Source organism: Stegostoma tigrinum, chromosome 38 (assembly GCF_030684315.1).
Source record: "Stegostoma tigrinum isolate sSteTig4 chromosome 38, sSteTig4.hap1, whole genome shotgun sequence".
In the NCBI taxonomy this organism is placed as follows: domain Eukaryota; kingdom Metazoa; phylum Chordata; class Chondrichthyes; order Orectolobiformes; family Stegostomatidae; genus Stegostoma; species Stegostoma tigrinum.
The window spans coordinates 9,980,311-10,001,162 of NC_081391.1; the positions used below are offsets into that span (position 1 = coordinate 9,980,311).

Sequence of the window (20,852 nt, forward strand, 5' to 3'; positions counted from 1 at the left end):
ACACACGCAGGCACACACACACACAGGCACACAGACACACACACACAGACAATTTGAGACACTGACACAGCCATGTGTTTAAAATGGAGATAGATAAGCTTTGATTAATAAGGAGATTAAGGGTTACTGTGAGGAGGTCAGAAGATTGTGTTGAGAAACTTGTCAGGCATGATCCAACAGCAGGGCAGACTCGATAGACCAAATGGCCTTATTCTGCTTCAATTTCTTACGCTCTACGGTCTTAAGGTGTCAGGCTATACCTGGGGTGGGAGGAGCCTTTGATGTTGGCTGCTTTCCTGAGGCAGTGAGAGGTGTACATGGAGTGAATGGATGGGAGCCTGGCTTGCGCAATGGACTGGGTCATGTTCACAACTCTCGGTCTTTCTTACGGTCCTGGGCACAGCAGTTGCCATACAACAGTGTGAAGCACTTAGGTAGGAAGCTTTCTATGGTGCATTTATAAAAATTGGTAACGACTCTCGATGGACATGCCAAATTTCCTTAGCCTCCTGAGGAAGTAGAGGTATTGCTGTGCTTTCTTGACTGTAACGTCAACGTGGGTGAACCAGGAGGGATTGTTGGTAATCATCGCTCCCAGGAACCTGACACCATCGACCATCTCTACCTCAGCACCGTTGATGTGGTCAGCATGCAGAGTTAGTGATGGTAGGGGATCAGTGAGGGCGAAAGTGAGGGAGGGGAGATGTTGCAGGCAATAGTGAGAGTTTGGTGGAAGGTGGGTGCACTCGCACAGATTGAGCGAGTGTGCGGTATTGGAGAGAAAATGGTGTTAGAGTGGAGAGGGCCATTAGCCTTCCTCCTATGCTGCACATATCTTCAGGCAATTGAGCCTGGGCAGCAACCTCAAGCCAACACGGCAAGGGCACGTGGGGTGCTGGTGAATTCTGGGACATCGCCGCTGAGGGATGAGTTGCCCCAAGAACAGCATGTGGCAACAGGAGACAGAAAACACATGTGAGAGATGCCACAGGGACATGGTAAGTAATGAATGAGATTGGGTTTGGTAAGATGGGTTATGAAAACTTGCGGTGAAAAACCCTCCAAATAAACTCAATGTAACCAGAAAAAAAAATAAATCAGCCCATGGTTAATGTTCCTGGCTCATTTTCAACACCACTTGCACCCACTGAGCATAAACCCCATCAGATACAGGAGGATTTGGACCTATGATCCCAATACATTAAGCGTGGCTGTGTAGGTCTGTTGAAATTACCACTTCACCACCTTAAAGCAGGAGTTGAGCTGATGACTAAGTCCTGGCTGAAGGCAGGAGCATGCAGTCAGTATGAGGAAGACCGGGTCTGGAGTGTAGTGCTATCTGTGACAAAGGGGCTGTCAGTTAAACTAGGAGGAAAGCCTTTATTATATGGGCAGTTTAAAGTGTATTCAGTGGTTTCTGTCGAGTACAATGCGATTGTAAAAGCAGATGTAATTTATCTTGGGAGATAGTGGGAACTGCAGATGCTGCAGAATCTGAGATAACAAGGTGTAGAGCTGGATGAACACTGCAGGCCAAGCAGCATCAGAGGAGCAGGAAGACTGACGTTTTGGGTCTGGACTCATTTTCTGAAGAAGGGTCCCAACCCGAAACATCAGCTTTCCTGCTCCTCTGATGCTGCTTGACCTGCTGTGTTCATCCAGCTCCACACCTTGTCATCTGTAATTTATCTTGGCTTGGTTTGCTTGTTGAAGTAAAAGTTGGAAAAGCTGAAATCGTATCCATCAGTTCCTGTCAGTGCAGATTTGTTCTTTTGTTCACGGTCTCAAAAAGGATCATAATATTACCTCCTGCTATCTGATGGGCACGAGTGAACAAGTTGGGTTGTAACTAAAAAACAGCACCATGCAGGGAGCAGGTTTCCATAAACTCAATTCCTGAACTTGCCTTGCAAACATTTTGAATTTAAGTTTTAAAAATTGCTTATTTGAAACCATAACCTGTGAGCAATCCAACTTCACTGTATGGCATTCAGAAATCCCTGGTGGAAAATGGGGTGTGTCTGTCTGGGTCTCTCAGTCTGTAAATCTGTGTGCGAGTGTGAGGTGCAGAGAGACAAATCAGTACGTGTGTGTGTGCGTCTGTATCTGTGTGTGTGTGTGTGTGTGCGCGTGTCTGTACCTCTGAGTGTATATTGTGTATCTGCCTGTATCTCCCTGAGTGTATCAGTGCGTGTGTGTGTGTGTGCATGCACCTGTATCTGTGTGTGTGTGTGTGTGTGTGTGTGTGTGTGTGTGAGCGTGCCTGTGTCTCCCTGTGTGTATCAACCTGTATCTCTCGGTGTGTGTGTGTGCGCCTGTGTCTCCCTGTGTGTATCAGTGTGTGTGTGTGTGTGTGTGTGTGCATGCACCTGTATCTGTGTGTGTGTGTGTGTGTGTGTGTGTGTGTGTGTGTGTGTGTGTGTGTGTGTGTGTGAGAGCATGCCTGTGTCTCCCTGTGTGTATCAACCTGTATCTCTCGGTGTGTGTGTGTGCGCCTGTGTCTCCCTGTGTGTATCAATGTGTCCCCTTGCAGTCACCGAGATAAGGTGATGTGTGGTCGGTGTTCGGATGATGCTTGCCTGGGTTGTTAGACAGTCCCGTGGCTGGGTGTTGCCCACATTTTTTAAAAACAAATTTGCAGATTATTTTTTGCAGACAATAACAAAACAAAAATAAAATACTGCCTTGAGCAAGATTTTAAAATAAAGCAGGAGTGGCATTCGAAACCTTTCCAAGAACAGTGATAGCGTGCAGGAGCTACTGTGATGTAAATCTCAAGGAAATGGAGATCGAGATGGGCCAAGAAGTGGTCTCAAGGGTGTTGCAGGAATTTGCGGCTCGGTTTGCTCACGCTGCCGTGCATTATTTGGCAGTTTTATCCTTACCGAGGGTGCTATACAAATGCAGTCTGTAGGGTAAACGTGGATACCATTCTTTTCCAGCTGAAAAGGAGACGATGGAAGGTGACGATAGTCTGACCTGGGCGGAAGACCAGGACGACCAGGAGCGGTTGTGGGAGAAAATCGAAAGCAAGCGTCACGTTCTGACCAAGACCATTAACCCCAGCAAGCTGACAGCGTACCTCCGGCAATGCAAGGTCATCGACGAGGAGGACGAGGATGAGATCCTGTGCTCCCACCTGCTGACCTCCCGAAGGGCTCGCGCAAGTAAGCTCCCTGCACTTCACTTCTTTTAATCTCAGAGCTGGCCTCCTCTGGCCCCTGCTGTCTCTGCGTTGAGAGAGGCATTCACCATGTTAACCCCGCACAGCGCAGAAAGAGGCCGTGGGGCCCATAGAACATCACCCCCAGTCTCCCTCCCACCATTGTATCCCCGTAATCCCTAAACCGTTGACTTCGTCTGTCATTTATATCTCTGCAGCTGTATCACTATGTTCTGTATTCTCTGTTATTACTCTGCTGAACTTGGGCAGGGTATGATTTGCCTGGTTGGCAAGCAAAACAGTAGCTCTCACTGTATCTTTGTATATGCGACAATAAATTAAATCCAGCACGGCCAACCCACCTGACCTGCAAACCTTTGGACTGTGGGAGGAAACCGGGGCACAGACTCAGAGAGAATAGAGTCATAGAGTAAAACAGCAATGAAACAGGCCCTTCAGCCCACACTGGTCCATGCTGACCACGGTGCCCACTCAGCCAGCTCCAATTCCTCGCATTTGGTCCATATCGCTCTAAACCCTTCCCATCCATGTACCTATCCAAATATAAGTTAAATGTTGCCATTGCACCTGTCTCAGACACATTCTCCAGCTGGTCATTCCATCCACGCACCAATCTCTGTATGGAAAATGTGGTCCCTCGGGTCCTTCTTAAATCCATCCCATCGCATCTGAAATGTACAAACTCCACTGAGACAGTTGCCTGAGGGTGGATTGAACCCAGGCCCCTGGTGCTGAGAGGCTGCAGTGCTGACCACTGAGCCACCCAAGATGTCCCACCATCAGAAACAGTTCTCGGCATGGAACATTCTCAGATTGTTACTTGGTTTTCTCTCTCTATCTCTTCCCCTCTCTCTCTTCCTCTCTCTCTTCCTCTCTCTCTTCCTCTCTCTTCTACCCGCACTCTGTCTCTCTCTCTCCCCCTCCCTTCTCTCTCCCTCTCTCTCTCTCTCTCTCTCTCTCTCTCTCTCTCTCCCTCTCTCCACTCCCCCCTCACCGGCTCTCGCGCTCTCTTCATTCTCTCTCTCTCTCTCTCTCTCTCACACTCTCTGTCTCTCTCTCTCTCTCTCTCACCTGCCACTGCTTCTCTCTCTCTCTCGCTGTCTCTCTCTCGCTCTCTCTCTCTCCACCCCTCGTCCCCCCTTCTCTCTCTGTCAGAATGTGAGCTTCCCATCACCATAGCTCTGGTCTGTGAACTCTCTCTCAGGCCCTGAAGGTTTGGCATCTGCCCAGCCACCTCCCTCACTGCCACCACCACCACCATCTCTCAGATTCAGTGGTTTCCGTCACGTCTTCCGCCTCGCGCCCCCCCCCCCCCCCACCCCCCACGACCCCTCGGCCCGTTTGTATCCTTATCCATCAGAAATACCAACCGCGGTTCTGTATTTACCACAGACTGTTTCAAGGAATGATGCCTTAAAGGATAGAGCACCCAGGACTGAGGAGGGGAGCGGGGGGAGCGGCGGTGGGGGTGGGGGGGGGTGAGAAAAATTCTCCTGGGCTGAAAGACTCAGAGCCTGAGTCTTCCGGTGTTTCAGGCCAGTCTCAAACACATGGGAGCTGTTCAGCACCAGAAAAATGGCACTCCAGACAATGGAGGCTTTTTAAGAGGGCATTTGATGATTATTTCAATTAAAAAAATTGTGCACAAGGGGTAAGGGGGCAAAGCAGGAGATTGGGAATGATGCTTGTCTAGTGAGCTGGTCCAGGCACAATGGGACAAACTACCTCCTTTTGTACTGGGATGACTCTGTGACTCTGTGACACGTAGACCTCAGTTCTCTTCCCAGAAAAAGGAATAACATCACAGAATAAGAGATCCTTTTCAGTCTCAGAGCTGTATGACAAAGCGCTTGCAGTGCAGAAACAGGCCATTCAGCCTGGTAGGCACATGCTAGTATTTGTATTTCACACAAACTTACTCCCATTGCCTTGTACCTAACTCCATCTGCACAACACAGTAACCCTTTCTCACTGAATCCGAGTTCCCCTTAACTGTATCCGTTACTAGGAGCATAGGACATAGGAGTACGCTGGAAATGTGAATTACACGTGACAGCAGGCCACTCTGCCCATCGTTCCCCTTCTCTCATTCGATAGGATTGTGGCTTACCTGAATACTGTACATTCCTGCCCAACCCGGGAAATATTTTGCATCCTTGTTTAGCAAAAATGTACTTATGTCTGTATGAAAAATATTCAAGGACACTGCTTTCACTGCCTTTTAAGAAAGAGTTTCAAAGCCTCTGTCTGTGAGAAAGGAGTAGGCCATTCAGCCCCTTGAGACTGCTCCACCAGCCTCAGTTCATCCGCTACCTCGACACCATTTCCCCTCGCTAACCATTTTTTTATTCATTCACGGGGTGAGGGCATCGCTTTCCGGGCAGCATTTATTGCCCATCCCTAATTGCCCAGAGGGCAGTTAAGAGTCAACCACATTGCTGTGGGACTGGAGTCATGTGTAGGCCAGGTGAGGATGGCAGACCAGGTATAGATCACACTATAAAGGACATTAGTGAACCAGATGGGTTTTTTAAACGACAGTGAATTCATGGCCATTGTTAGACTGTTAATTTCAGACTTTTATGTGCCACTAGAGGAGGTGGGAACACAGGTACTGTAGCAACATGTAAGAGGCATCGTGACGGACAGGCAGGGAATAGAGAGATCAAACCCGCATGGATAGACTGGGGCTATTTTCCCTGGAATGCAGGAAGCTGAGGGGTGACCTTATAGAGGTGCACAAAATCAAGAGGGGGATGGATAGGGTGAATAGCAAAGGTCTTGTCCCCAGGGTAGAGGAATCCAAAACTAGAGGGACATTGGTTTAGGGTGGGAGGGGAAAGATTTAACAGGGAGCTGAGGGGCCATATTTCCCAACAGAGGGGATGAACTGCCAGAGAAGGTAGTAGATGCAGGTACAGTTACAACAGTGAGAAGACATTTGGACAGGGGCATGGGTAGGACCTGAACTGTCCCCACCCACCACCAGCATCCTCCACTTGGCCAAGTTCGTCCTCACCCTCAACAACTTCTCTTTTAACTCTGAGATCGTAGGAACAGCCGATGCTGGAGAATCTGAGAAGGGTCCTGACCCGAAACGTCAAGCTATCCTGCTCCTCTGCTGCTTGGCCCTCTGTGTTCATCCAGCTTCAGGTCAAATGCTGGCAAGTGAACCAAGTGTAGTTTGGGAAAGCTGATCAGCATGGATGCGGTAGACTGAAGGGTCTGCTTCTGTGCTCAATGCTTCTGTGACTCTATAAAAAGTTTTAAGTTTAGAAAGGTGGCAACGAGGTGTGGAGCTGGAGGAGCACAGCAGCCCAGGCAGCATCAGAGGAGCAGGGAAGTTGACGTTTTAGGCCAGGAACTTTCCTGCTCCTCTGATGCTGCCTGGCCTGCTGTTCTCCTCCAGCTCCACACCTTGTTATCTCTGACTTTAGCACCAGCACTTCTTACTATCCCGAGTAAGTTTAGAAAGGCGCCCTGTGCCAGCACAAGCCTGGTGGGCCAAAGGGCCTGTTCCTATGCTGTACTGTTCTTTGTTCTTGTTTGTTCTCCACCAAGTAAGACACTTCCTTTTGAATCTTCCCCTGTACTATTGACGAAAATTAAATATTTTATGCTACCACAAGCTGGAGAGCAACTCGCTGTCATGCCAACTCAAGATAAACGTAAGTGAATGGATAGGATGATTAGCCAAGGTCTTTTCCCCAGGGTAGTGGAGTCCAAAACTAGAGGGTGTGGGTTTAAGTTGAGAGGGGAAAGATTTAAAAGGAACCTGAAGGGGTAACTTTTTCACCCAGAGGGTGGTGCGTGTATGGAATGAGCTGCCAGAGGAAGTGCTGGAGGCTGGTACAGTTACAACATTTAAAAGGCAGCTGGATACATGAATAGGAAAGGATCAGAGTGATATGGGCCAAATGCTGGCAAATAGGACTAGATTAATTTAGATATCTGGCCAACATGGATGAGTTGGACCGAAGGGTCTGTTTCTGTGTGGTACAGCTCTGTGATGAAACAACTTCATGCATTTCTCAGCTGCGGGTTAAGCATCCCCTATCAACCAGCGATCCATTCATAATTAATCATTAAACCTGCATGTTATAAAATGAGTGTAAAAACGAAAAAAGTCAATATAACAAGCATGGAATAGGACTCTGGTGGTGGAGGTGTTATTGTCCCTACTTCTGGGCCAGGAGGCCTGGGTCCAAGTCTCATATCCACCAGAGGTGTGTACTATCATCACTGAATAGGTTGGTTAGGGAAACAAATTAAAATAAAATGAGGATAAATGGGCCCTCCCCCCACCACATCCCAAAACCAGCCCAGCTCGTCCCCGCCTCCCTAACCTGTCCTTCCTCCCACCCATCCCCTCCTCCCACCTCAAGCCCTACCCCCATCTTCTACCTACTAATCTCATCCCACCCCCTTGAGCTGTCCCCTCCTCCCTGGACTGACCTATCACCTCCCTACTTCCCCACCTACACTTACCTTTACTGGCTCCATCCCTGCCTCTTTGACCGGTCTGTCTCCTCTCCACCTATCTTCTCCTCAATCCATCTTCTATCCACCTCTCCCTCGCTCCCTATTTATTTCAGATCCCCCTTCCCTTCCCTCATTTCTGAGAAGGGTCCAGGCCTGAAACGCCAGCTTTCCTGCTCTTCTGATGCTACTTTTCCTGCTGTGTTCATCCAGCTCTACACCTTGTTCTTGCGGATTCTCCAACACCTGCAATTCCTATTATCTCTCTCACCATAACCTCTATGCTTTTCCAAGACTGAGCAAGGCAAGTATCCCGTGTGCCTTCTCAACCACCCCATTAACCTGTCCTGCCACCTTCAGGGGCCTGGGGTCAAGCATCCCAAGATCCCCCATTTGCTCTGAGCTTCATAGCATCCTGCCATTTATTCAGCTCTCCCTTGTACTTGCCTCTTCTTCCAATGTGTACCACCTCACATTGATCAGGTTCAATTCCATACGTGGTTGACTCTTAAGTGCCCTCTGAAATGGTCCAGCAAGTCAATCTAATAAAGTGAAATTAGGGGCAGGCAACAAGTACTGGTCTTGCCATGCCGCGTCCACAAAGAGCAAAAATAAGACATAAGGTCTGCTGTAACCTCTCCCTCACACACGTACAGGGGATGGGACTAGATTAGACTAGATTCCCTACAGAGTGGAAACAGGCCCTTTGGCCCAACAAGTCCACACCACCCCTTGAATCATCTCACCCAGACCCATCCCCCTATAACCCACACACCCCTGAACACTACGGGCAATTTAGCATGGCCGATCCACCTAGCCTGCACACCTTTGGACTGTGGGAGGAAACCAGAGCACTCGGAAGAAACCCGCGCAGACAGAGAGAGATTGTGCAAACTCCACACAGACAGTTACCTGACGCTGGAATCGAACCCCGGTCCATGGCGCTGTGAGGCTGCGGTGCTAACCACTGAGCCACCAAGGGATGGGACAGCAAAGCCAGCTTCCATTGTTTCACCAGGCTGCTGGGGCCCATGATGGCACCTTGATTGGCATTGCCAGTTTGGCATGGGATGCAGGGATCTGGTCAAATCTTCCTCTTGACTGTACCATGGGTGTTACCTTTCTGCCCACAGGCCGCCTTCTGGACATATTGCGTTCGCGAGGTAAACGTGGATACGAAGCTTTTCTGGAGAGCCTGGAACTTTACTATGCTGAACTGTACAAGTTAATAACAGGCAAGGAGCCAACCAGATGTTGCTCAGTGCTAGTCGGTAAGTAAGTCATTGTTTACTGCACTAACTATCTCATCACCTATCAACTAAGAGTTAGCAATGAGGCGTTGGTGGAGTGCTAAAGTCAATGGACTAGTGGTCTAGAGGCTTAGGCTATTGCTCGGGGACCATAGGTTTAAGTCCAATCCTATTGTAGAGATTAGGGGCAAGGTTAGGGTAAATAGTCAAGATCTTTTCCCCAGGATAAGGGAGCCCAGAACTAGAGGGGCATAGATTTAAGGTGAGAGGGGAAAGATTTAAAAGGGACCTAAGGGGCAATGTTTTCTTGCAGAGGGTGGTGCGTATATGGAATGAGCTGCCAGAGAAAAAAAAATAGAAGAGGAGGTCATTCAGCCCTTCAAGACTGCTCTGCTGTTCTTCACAATCATGGCTGATCATAGAATCCCTACAGCATGGAAGCAGGCCCTTCGGCCCAATAAGTCCACACTGAGCCTCCGCACATCCCACCCAGACCCATCCTTCTATAACCCCACCTAATCTACGCATCTCTGAGTACTGTGGGGCAATTTCACATTGCCAATCCACCTAACCATGGAAGGAAACCGGAGCACCCAGAGGAAACCCACGAAGACGAGGTGCAAACTCCAGACAGTTGCCTGAGGCTGGAATTGAACCCAGGCCCCTGGCGCTATGAGGCAACAATGCTAAGCATTGAGCCACCATGCCACCTCCATATCGTCCAAGTTAATAGCCTAATCCTGCTTTCTCCCCATAATCTTTGATCCTATTCCCCCCCAAGTGCTATATCTAGCCACCTCTTAAATACATTCAATGCTTTGGCATCAACTGCTTCCTGTGGTAATGAATCCCACAGGCTCACCAGTCTTGGGGTGAAATGTCTCCTCATCTCTGTCCTAAGTGGTCTACCCCGAATCCTTAGACCCCTGTTTCTGGACATACCCACCATCAGGAACATCCTCCCTGCGTCTACCCCATCCAATCCTGTTAGAATGTTATAAATCTCACCTGACAAAATAGCTCCAGAATGTTCAGTTCTTTCTGTTATGGGTCTAACCTCTGTATTCGGGTCAGATCCTTGTCTTCACACGTCCTGAGTGGTCTCAATGTGCCTTTCATGGTGTTGGGGACCAGAACAGTTCACATTATTTACTCCACAGCCTCAGGGGTAACTATGAATGGTATCTGCCCGGGCCTACTACACAGAGGCTGTGTGGGTGACTGGAGAATCCATGCACCGGGTGGATGTATCTGCGTGGTGGCCAGGTACGTCTGGCGGAGCTCTGTCCCTGGACACAGACGGCCAAGACAGCTTGCACGTTGACACCTGGCACATCTCCCCAAATGATTACTGCTTTGCGCTGACAATACCGCCTGGGAAACAGGCCTGTGAAATGGAATAATGCAAAAGATCAACAAACATGGAAAACTCCACGCGACCTGGAGCCCAGGCCTGCCAAAGCTATCCATAGAGGTTTTATCCTATTTCTGACGCCCGTACTGCTCCCCAAAATGACAACTTTGTTTCACAAAGTGTGGAGCTGGGTGACGTTTTGGGCCTAGACCCAAAGGTCTAGGCCCGAAACATCAGCTTTTGAGCTCCTAAGGTGCTGCTCGGCCTGCTGTGTTCATCCAGCTCCACACTTTGTTGTCTCGGATTCTCCAGCATCTGCAGTTCCCATTATCTCTGATACAACTTTGTGAAACAGAATCTTTGAAACAGCGAAATAAAACCCGAAAGAACTGCGGATGCTGTAAATCTGGAACAAAGATAGGAGTCGCTGGAAAAGCTCAGCAGGTCTGGCAGCATCTGCGAAGAAAGAAAATCCGAGTTAACGTTTTGGGTCCAGTGACCCTTCCTCAGAACTTCACTGGACCCGAAACGTTAACTTGGATTCTTTTTTCTTCACAGATGCTGCCTGACCTGCTGAGTTTTTCCAGCAACTTCAGTTGTTGTGTCTTTGAAACATTCCCAGGCACCTTTGACTCCAAGCCGCATCGTGAGGGATCGTTAGGTGAACAAATCCTTAGTTATAACATTTAGCTTAAACAGGCTAAAATACAGGAAATATGATCTTGATGACCAGAAAATCCAGGACCAGGGGATTACAGTCTAACGATAGGCAGTAGGCCATTCTGGATTGAGATGAGGAGGAATGTCTTTACCCAGAGACTGGTGAACCTGTTGAGCTCTCTACCACACAAAACAGTTGAGGCCAAAAAACTGAATGTTGATATCGTTCTTAGGGCTAAATGGACCAAAGGGTGTAGTGTGAAAGCAGGAACAGGAGACCGAGCTGGATGGAACCGTAAGGAGGAAAGCGAGGTGACGGGGAATTTCAGAGCTTTGGGCCCATTTGACTGAAGGGGTGACCCACCAAGAGTGGCCTGGTGGTAGATAATTGGCCATTGATTTGATCAGGAACAAGAACAATTCTGGGGGCCTGGGTGGGAGGGCAATCATTAAATTAGGATGCAGGTGGTTATCGAGGGTAAAACATAGGGAAAGGGACAGTAGTTGTCAAGGACTGTGCTGAGAATGAAAAAGTTAATAAACATGGGGTGGCACGGTGGCTCAGTGGTTAGCGCTGCTGCCTCACAGTGCCAGGGGCCCAGGTTCGATTCCACCCTCAGGCGACAGTCTGTGTGGATTTTGCACATTCTTCCTGTGTCTGCGTGGGTTTCATCCCACAGTCCAAAGTGTGCAAATTAGGTGAGTTATCCATGGGAAATATGGGGCTAGGGGCGATGGGGTAGAGGGTGGGGTATGGGTCTGGGTGGACTGCTCTTCAGAGGGTCTGTATGGACTCGGTGAGCCAAACAGACTGCAGTGTTGCTATACTACTGAGGGCATGGACAGCAAGCAGGACAGAATTAACATGGGCAAGGTCACTTGATTTGAACCACATGTCATGATCAGATATAGCTCTGGCCCTCAGATAGTATTCAGGAACAGGGGAGGGGAGGGGAGTCATGAAGTTTAGAGAGCAGAGTCTGTGATGGCAACTGACAGCAGTGACCTCAGTCTCCTCAACTGGAGGAAGTGTTTACTGTGATCTAATATGGGCTTTGCTTTGAGGAGGCTGACAGCTTGGAGACAGAAGGGATGGCAGAGCTGAGGAAGAGAAGGGAGCCGTGGACGTGGGGGTTAAAATACGTGGTTGTTTATCGACTCGATGGGCCGAAGGGCATTTCTGTCTGCTTCAGACCCTGATGACTCGATGATGAATGTGGGAATTGATTTGAAGGTGATGCTGGCGCACATGAGAAAGGCTGGGGTGGGGTGTCAAGGGTTCAATGCTGGGAGATAGCAGTCAAACAAGGTGCTATACAAATGCACATTTTTTTTTCCCTTCTGCCTGCAACCTTTGATTGCCTTGTTCTTCGAAGATGATCGAGCTGTCAGGGGATCTCAGTGCAGCTAATTAAACATGTTGGAACAAACACATTAGTGAGGGCGTGAGCAGCATTCCTGTCTCCCTAAACGTGATTTGCTGTAACAGGGCAGTGACTCCACTTCTGAAGTATGCATTGGCCCCAAAGTGCGCTGGGTGTCCTGAGGCAGTAAAAGGTGTTTTATGAATACAAGTCTTTCTTCCTGAAGCTTTAAGTGTGCTCCTCACCCCTTTACATGTTGGTACAAATTACACTCTTAGAACACTGCATACAATTCTGGTTGCCCTGCTACAGGAAGGATGTTGTTAAACTAGAAAGGGTGCAGAAAAGATTTACAAGTGACAAAGCGGGCTTGAGTTATAAGGAGAGGGACATTGTTTTGCTTGGAGTATCAGAGGCTGAGGGATGAACTTGTAGAGGCTTATAAAATCGTGTGGGGCATGGGGAGAGTGAACAGGTGAGGTCTTTTTCCAAGAGTAGAGGAATCCAAAATCAGAGGACGTGGATTTAAAAGGTGAGAGGGGAAAGATTTAAAAGGGACCTAAGGGGCAACTTTTTCACACAGAGGGTGGTGCGTGTATGGAACGAGCTGCCAGAGGAAGTGGAGAAGGCTGGTACATTTACAGCATTTAAAAAGGCATTAGGACAAGTGGATGACTAGGAAGTGTAATGTCGGGTATGGATCAAACACAAAATGGGACTATTTAATTTGGGGAAACATGGTCAAGATGGACGAGATAGGCTGAAGGGTCTGTTTCTGTGCTGCACGACTCTGTGATTCAAATAAAATACCCTAGTTAAAAAGGAAGTTCTGGGGAATTCTAAATCTCACTGCATGGAACACTGCCATTGGTGTAACACCCAGGAAATCAAGCCTTGCCTCTGTTGTGACCAAAGTTATGAAAGTATGCAAAACTCTCCAAATTACCTATCTTTTTAGACAGAAAGCATGGGACAGATTTCTGGACTAAATAAGAATGACTACTTGTTACAATTAAATGAATTTTTAGCTGCATGTATACAATTATAAAGCATTGGTCTATAACTCCACCAGTTAAGACTCTAAGCCCCTCAGAAAACTCATCCTACACACAGACAACAAATAAACATTGGTGTAACAGGTGGAGGAAAAGACTGGCAAGACAGTTCAGTATTCCCTGCTCCAGGGTTCACTGAGGTGATCCTCTTGATTTGCTGATCCTTCTCCACAGGTTAAAAGCCACAACTGGTGACGGTAAATGTACTGGTTTGATTCAGGCTTTAGGTATTTTCTTTTACAGCAGAAAGACACCTCTTCCTTTTGGGGCAGCACGGTGGCTCAGTGGTTAGCACTGCTTCCTCACAGCGCTAGGGACCCGCGTTCGATTCCACCCTCAGGCAACTGTCTGTGTGGAGTTTGCACATTCTCCCCATGTCTGTGTGGATTTGCTCCAGATGCTCCCACAGTCCAAAGATGCGCAGGGCAGCATGGATTTTCCGTGGGAAATGCAGGGTTATAGGGCTAGGGGGATCTGGGTGGGATGCTCTTTGGCGAGTTGGTGTAGACTCGATGGGCAGAATGGCCTGCTTCCACACTGGGATTCTATTCTATTTGTGAATTTTGTAGTAGCTGTGAGAAGGGATACATATTGAAACTGGAGAATTTGCACTGGGGAAAGAAAAAGGTTGAGGTGCTTTCTAAGTGCTGCCAGGAATACAACGGACTGAATGGTCTCCTTCCGTACTATAAAGATCCTATGCAGAGGTCACTTGGACTATGACAATCCTGATGACCAGAGTTTGCAAGGTGTAGTGGAGGGAAGTAACTGCTCTTGAGCTGCAGGGTCATTAGTGTTACTGAATAACTTGTCACAACGGAGCTGGGCTCTACTCCAGTGAGCAGCTCAGTCAGGAGACAGCAGGTCGAGACACGGTCGGAATGCCTGAAATGCTTCATCTTGGCATGAACAGCTTGGTTCAGGGAATTTCATTGTGCTTGCTTCTGATGCTGCCTATCTCAGCCTTTCGAACATGTTTATGACTCAGTTTCATTTTAAAATTACACTCCACCTTCTGAGCAGAGTTTCACAGAATCTGCAGCATGGGAACAGGCCATTCAGTCCGATCGATGTTTACACTCCACATTGCTGTCTTCCATGATTCGCTGTTTCAGCATTTCCTTGCAGCCCGGTCTCTGTCATTGTTGTGATAGGAACCAGTTGGATCATACTGACTACCAGGGAGCCCTGGCTGACAGATAGAAACAGGAGATTCGGAGTGTCTCCTCATTCTAGAGACTAGCCCTGAGCTGTCTGGTCATGTACTGTAAATAAAGGGTGTCTTAGTAATGGGATACCATCCACTCTGCGGTTATTACTGTCACATATTGGCTGCGTTGGACAGCTCAGTTTCCTGGTTGGTAATGCACAGTGATCACCAGTTTAATTCCCCGACCAAATTGAAGTTACCCTTCTTAACCCTCCCCTGAGGCATGGTGAACCCAAGGTTTAGATAAGGGGAGGCAATAGCCTAGTGGTATTATCGATGGTCTGTTCATCCAGTGACCCAGATAACGTTCTGGGGACCCAGGTTCAAATCCCACCACGGCAAATAGTGGAATTTGAATTCTATAGGTATCTGGGATCAAGAGTCTAATGATGACCATGAATCCATTGTTGATAGTCAGGAAAAACCCATCTGGCTCACTCATGTCCTTTAGGGAAGGAAACTGCCATCCTTACCTGGTCTGGCCTACATGTGACTCCAGACCCACAGCAATGCGGTTGACTCTTAACTTCTCTGTGGGCAATTAGGGATGGGCAATAAATGCTGCCTGGCCAGTCACACCCTTGTCCTGTGAATGAGCAAACAAAAAACCCACCAATTGTTGTCTCTTTCTAATGAGCCTGTGGGATCATGTGTTATTTGACTTTTACTCATCCAACTTTCCCTTTCAATGTGCCGTTCACCTGAAATACTTGACGATATTTGGTTGCACATTTCCACCGCTACAGTCCTCGAGTCAACCATTCAGCACTGACTTCTGTAAAATGTGCCGTACGAAACACGTTGGTGTTCTTACAATGGAAAGCTTTGACCGAGTACACCTTGTTTTCAGCGATACTCAGCCCCTGTGCTAGCAAGGGTCAGTCCCTCAATTACTAATGGGATAATGACCAGCTCGAACTCCCCACTCTGCACCCAATTCCCTTTGCTATCCACTTCACTTCCACTGGAGTTTTGTGATCCCAACGACCACTGGATAAAACAAGCATCTTCCCGATTGTATATTTTGGTGTTTGTTTAAGTCCTTTTGTGGTGGCAGACCTTCCTTGTCAGCGATATGGTTTCAGGCACAGTGGGAATGTGAACAGTGTGCCAGATCCCATGCTCCCTCTTTACTGGATCCATGCCATTTTTGGGTTTGGGACTCTAAGCTTTGCTTTCTTTATGCTTCGTTCTGCTGTGCATGGGTCTGGAAGGGTTAATACTGAAGAGTACCATAAGCAATACCCACCAAGATGACGTTGTGCAGTCTTAAAATAATGAGTTGTATGAGTAGAAGTTGGCTATTCAGCCCATCAAGTCTGCTCCACCATTCAAAGACATCAGGCCTATCAACCATGGTCGTGGTTAACAAAGATAATCTTCCTAACCATTGTTTTCCATAACCCTTCATTCTATAGAAATAGAAAATCTACCTCAGCCTTGAATGTACACAAGGATCCAGCCCTGATAGCTCTCATCCATCATGAATTTCATCAAATCCCTACCCTCTGTGAGAAGAAAATCCTCTGCAGCTTTTTCTTATTTTCACAGCCTCCTATTCTCAGAGTACATCCTCTGGTCCTAGACTCTCAAACAAGGGGAAATGACCTCTGTGTATCTACTCTGGCAAATCCTTTAAGAATCCCATATGTTTCAATAAGGTCGCCTCTCATTTTTCTATATTCCACTGAGTACAGGCTCAACCTACTCTACCTCTCCTCTTAAGTCTCTCTCTAAACTGGATCAGCCCAGTGAACCCACTCTGGATCAGCCCAGTGAACCCACTCTGGATCAGCCGAGGGAACCCACACTGGATCAGCTCAGTGAACCCACACTGGATCAGCCCAGTGAACCTACACTGGATCAGCCCAGTGAACCCACTCTGGATCAGCCGAGGGAACCCACACTGGATCAGCTCAGTGAACCCACACTGGATCAGCCCATTGAACCCACTCTGGATCAGCCTATTGAACCCACTCTGGATCAGCCGAGTGAACCCACTCTGGATCAGCCTATTGAACTCGCACTGGATTGGCCCAGCGAACCCACCCTGGAGCGGCCCAGCGAACCCACCCTGGAGCGGCCCAGCGAACCCACCCTGGATCGGCCCAGCGAACCCACACTGGAGCGGCCCAGCGAACCCACACTCGATCTTCCTAGTGAACCCACTCTGGATCAGCCCAGCGAACCCAGTCTGGTTCAGCCTAAACAATGCCAGTTTATGTTTCCTTAGATAAAGTGTCCCAAAACTGATCACAGTATTGCAGCTTTGGTCTAACTGGTGCTTTGTCTAGTTTAGGCAAAAACTCCTTATTTTTATAACCACCAAAAGAACTGCGGATGCTGTAAAACAGGAACAAAAGCAGAAGTTGCTGGAAATGCTCAAAGCCTGGCAGCATCTGTGAAAAAAAAAATCAGAGTTAAAGCTTTGGGTCTGGTGACATTCTGAGGTCAGTTCTGAGGGAGGGCCACCAGACCCGAAATGTTAATTCTGCTTTTTTATTCATACATGCTGCCAGACCTGCTGAGGTTTTCCAGCAAACTTCTGTTTTTGTCCCCTATTTTTATACGCCATTCCATTTCCCTTCCCTGTTACCTGCTGAACTTGACACTAGCTTCTTGTGATTCATGCACAAGGACCTCCCAAACCTGCCTCTTCCGATAGTCCCTCTGCACTTAAATAATATTCACCTCCCGTATTCTTCCAGCCAAAGTTCATAACCTGACATTTCTCCACATTATATTCCATCTGCCAAGTTTGTGCCCAGTCACGTAACCTGTCTGTATCCCTCTGTGCCATCCTCATCACTTGCGTCCCTATTTTTTGCAAAATTGGCGATAGCAGTTTCACATTCCTCGTCCAAGTTGGTAATATATATTCCATGCAAACAGTTGTTATTTTGGAAATGTCACCCTTATCCCATTTCAGTTAGTCAATCCTCTATCCATGCTAATATACCACCCTCTTGTTCACTGATACCCTTCAGGGAAGGAAACTGCCATCCTTACTTGGTCTGGCCTACATGTGACTCCAGACCCACAACAATGTGGTTGACTATTAACTGCCCCCTGGGCAATTAGGGATGGGCAATAAATGCTGGTCTGGCCAGTGATACCCTCATCCTCTGAATGAATTTTAAGAAAGCTTCTTTTGACTCCTTTTTCTGAATACTGACCATGTAGTTATTCCGAAAACCTTCTCCAAAGTTCTCTCTGCACAGAGCAATCCAACTAGCCTCGATTTCTCATTATGCCCAAACTGCACTGTTAATTGAGATAACAAGGTGTAGAGCTGGATGAACACAGCAGGCCAAGCAGCATCAGAGGAGCAGGAAGGCTGACATTTCGGGCCTAGACCCTTGGATCCCTGATCAATTGGGATTAATCCCCTTACTTTTGCATGCAGCTTGTGCTGTAGGAGCTGGCACTCTGACAGTTTCACATTAACAGAACAGATAGTTCCAAGTGGTTTCTACTTTAAAATCTTATTAGTTGCTGTGCGCAGTCAGAAGAAGAGATTCCAGGAATCAAACAGCGCAATTAGTAGCCCTTCCTCTCCACAGTGGTCGAGAACGCCCTCGACTGTGTCTCCCGCATTTCCCGTAACTCATCCCTCACTCCCACTCCTTGCAATAACAACCAAAACAGATTCCCCCTCGTCCTCACGTACCACCCCACCAGCCTCTGGGTCCAACGCATCATCCTCTGACACTTCCGCCATCTGCAATCTGACCCCCCCCAACCAAAGACATTTTCCCCTCCCCACCCTTGTCTGCCTTCCGGAGGGACCACTCTCTCCATGACTCCCTTGTTCGGTCCACACTCCCCTCAGGCCCCACCACCCCCGGCTCTTTCCCCTGCAACTGCAGGAAGTGCTACACCTGCCCCCACACCTCTCCCCTCACCGCCATCCCAGGCCCCAAGATGACTTTCCACATCAAACAGATGTTCACCTGCACATCTGCTAATGTGGTATACTGCATTCGCTGTACCCGTTGTGGCTACCCCTACATCAGGGAAACCAAGCGGAGGCTTGGGGACCGCTTTGCAGAACACCTATGCTCAGCTTGCACTAAACAACTGCACCTCCCAATCACAAACCATTTCAACTCCCCCTCCCATTCCTCAGACGACATGTCCATCTTTGGCCTCCAGCAGTGCCACAATGTTGCCACCCGAAGGTTGCAGGAACAGCATCTCATATTCCGCTTGGGTACCCTGCAGCCCAATGATATCAATGTGGATTTCACAAGCTTCAAAATCTCCCCTACCCCTACTGTGTCCCAAAACCATCTTAGCTCATCCCCACCTCCCTAACCTGTCCTTCCTCCCACCCATCCCCTCCTCCCACCTCAAGCCCTACCCCCATCTTCTACCTACTAATCTCATCCCACCCCCTTGACCTGTCCCCTCCTCCCTGGACTGACCTATCTCCTCCTTACTTCCCCACCTACATTCACCTTTACTGGCTCCATCCCCGCCTCTTTGACCGGTCTGTCTCCTCTCCACCTATCTTCACCTCGATCCATCTCCTACCTGCTTCCCCCTTGCTCCCTATTTATTTCAGAACCCCCTTCCCCTCCCCCATTTCTGAAGAAAGATCTAGGCCTGAAATGTCAGCCTTCCTGCTCCTCTGATGCTGCTTGGCCTGCTTTGTTCATCCAGCTCTACACCTTGTTATCTCAGATTCTCCAGCATCTGCAGTTCCTGCTATTTCTAAGTCAAGGATTATTGGGAGGAGCTGGGGACAGACAGGAAAGTAGTTGTGATCATAACCAGGTCAGCCTTGATCTTATTGAATGTCAGAGTAGCTCAATGGTCTACCTGTACTAAAAGTCGTATGTACATTATTGAAATTCTGGAGGATGAATTTGAAATATTGAATCAGCTTCATTTGTTCCGATTCAAGATATGGGATTCCCGCAGAGGCTCTGGAATGTGTTCTATGGCATTGATTGTTTATTCTTTCATGCGATATGGGCATCACTAGCTGGGCCAGCATTTATTGCCCATCGTAGAATACCACTAGCCCATTGCCTACTTCAGCTGAGTGTTTTGGTTTGGCCATTTCAGAGGACATCGAAGAGCCAGCCACTTCGATGTGAGTCACACGTAGACAGGTCCGGGTAAAGCTGGCAGATTTCCTTCCCTAAAGGACGTTAGTGAACCAGATGGATATTTCCAGCAAGCCAGAATGCGCTCAAAGTCATCATTCAACTCTTAATTCTATATTTTGATTGAATTAAAATTCCACCATCTGCTGTGTTGGGTCTCGAACCTGTGTTCCCAGAACATTGCCCAGGCATATGGATTAAAAATCATGCGTTAGTACCGTTCGGGCATCACCTACTCCAACAACGTGGCTTGTTTGCCCATCCCAGAGGGCAGTTAAGGTCAACCACACTGCTATCGGTCTGGAGTCACGTGTAGGCCAGACCAGGTAAGGATGGCAGTTTCCTTCTGTTAAGGACATTAGTGAACCAGATGGGTTTTTGCAACAATCAATGATAGCTTCCTGGCCAACATTACCAAGACTAGCTTTCAATTCCTGGTTTTATTGTTTGAATTTAAATCCCACCATGGCACTAAAGTCCCTGAAGCATTGGCCTGGTTAACTAGTCTTGCCTCATCACCATTCTGCCAATGGGATCCTCAAAGGGCCCTGAAGGGATGTTAGGTTGAAAACGAGCTGAAAAAAACTGCACAGTTAATTGAATGTTGACTGGAATCTGCATTTCTCTCCGTGCAGTTGTGCAAGACAAGTGAGTGCAGTTCCCCCTGCCAGTACAGCACCCTGCCCCATTCACTCATAATTATTCTGCTTGGTCGAGTGCTGCCATGTTTGTTACTGAGTGAGCATGTGCAGGACCCGGCATGTGTGCACTGTGAAGCTTTTTGGGGAGCAGGGAACGCAGCTTGTTGTGCATGAAAAACGTTCATTGTACTCCTTAAACATTAAAGACAGAATTGGACAAAAACGTTTTTGAATTCAAAACAGAATTTAAGTTGAATTTAAGTAAAATTAAAGTCCAGTCATCATTCACGTTCTGAAATGTAATGTTCTCCTTGTGATAAATGTTTCTGGTGCTGATGGCTTGCAGCATGTGGCACATCATAAGGTGACAGTGAAAAACTTGCATTTGTGTAGCATCCTTCCTGAACAAAGCCTGTCCAATGGGCTTTACAGACAGTTAAGTATTCTTGAATTGCTGTCACATTGTGTAGGAAACAATTTTTGCACACCACAGACAACAATGTGATAATGATGAGTTAATCTGCACTTTGTGATGGTGGTT

The 20,852-nt window shown here is 47.9% G+C and overlaps 1 protein-coding gene across 3 annotated transcripts in view; it reads left to right on the forward strand.

The window, feature by feature from the left end:
* Positions 1–20,852, forward strand: part of LOC125447303 (caspase recruitment domain-containing protein 11-like) — a 113,295-nt gene that overhangs the window by 14,313 nt on the left and 78,130 nt on the right. For all 3 annotated transcript variants that reach the window (XM_048521612.2, XM_048521614.2, XM_048521613.2), the window contains exons 2-3: positions 2,943–3,167; positions 8,797–8,934. In XM_048521612.2, the coding sequence (XP_048377569.2) occupies positions 2,943–3,167; positions 8,797–8,934 (363 nt within the window). The remainder of the gene's footprint in view (positions 1–2,942; positions 3,168–8,796; positions 8,935–20,852) is intronic.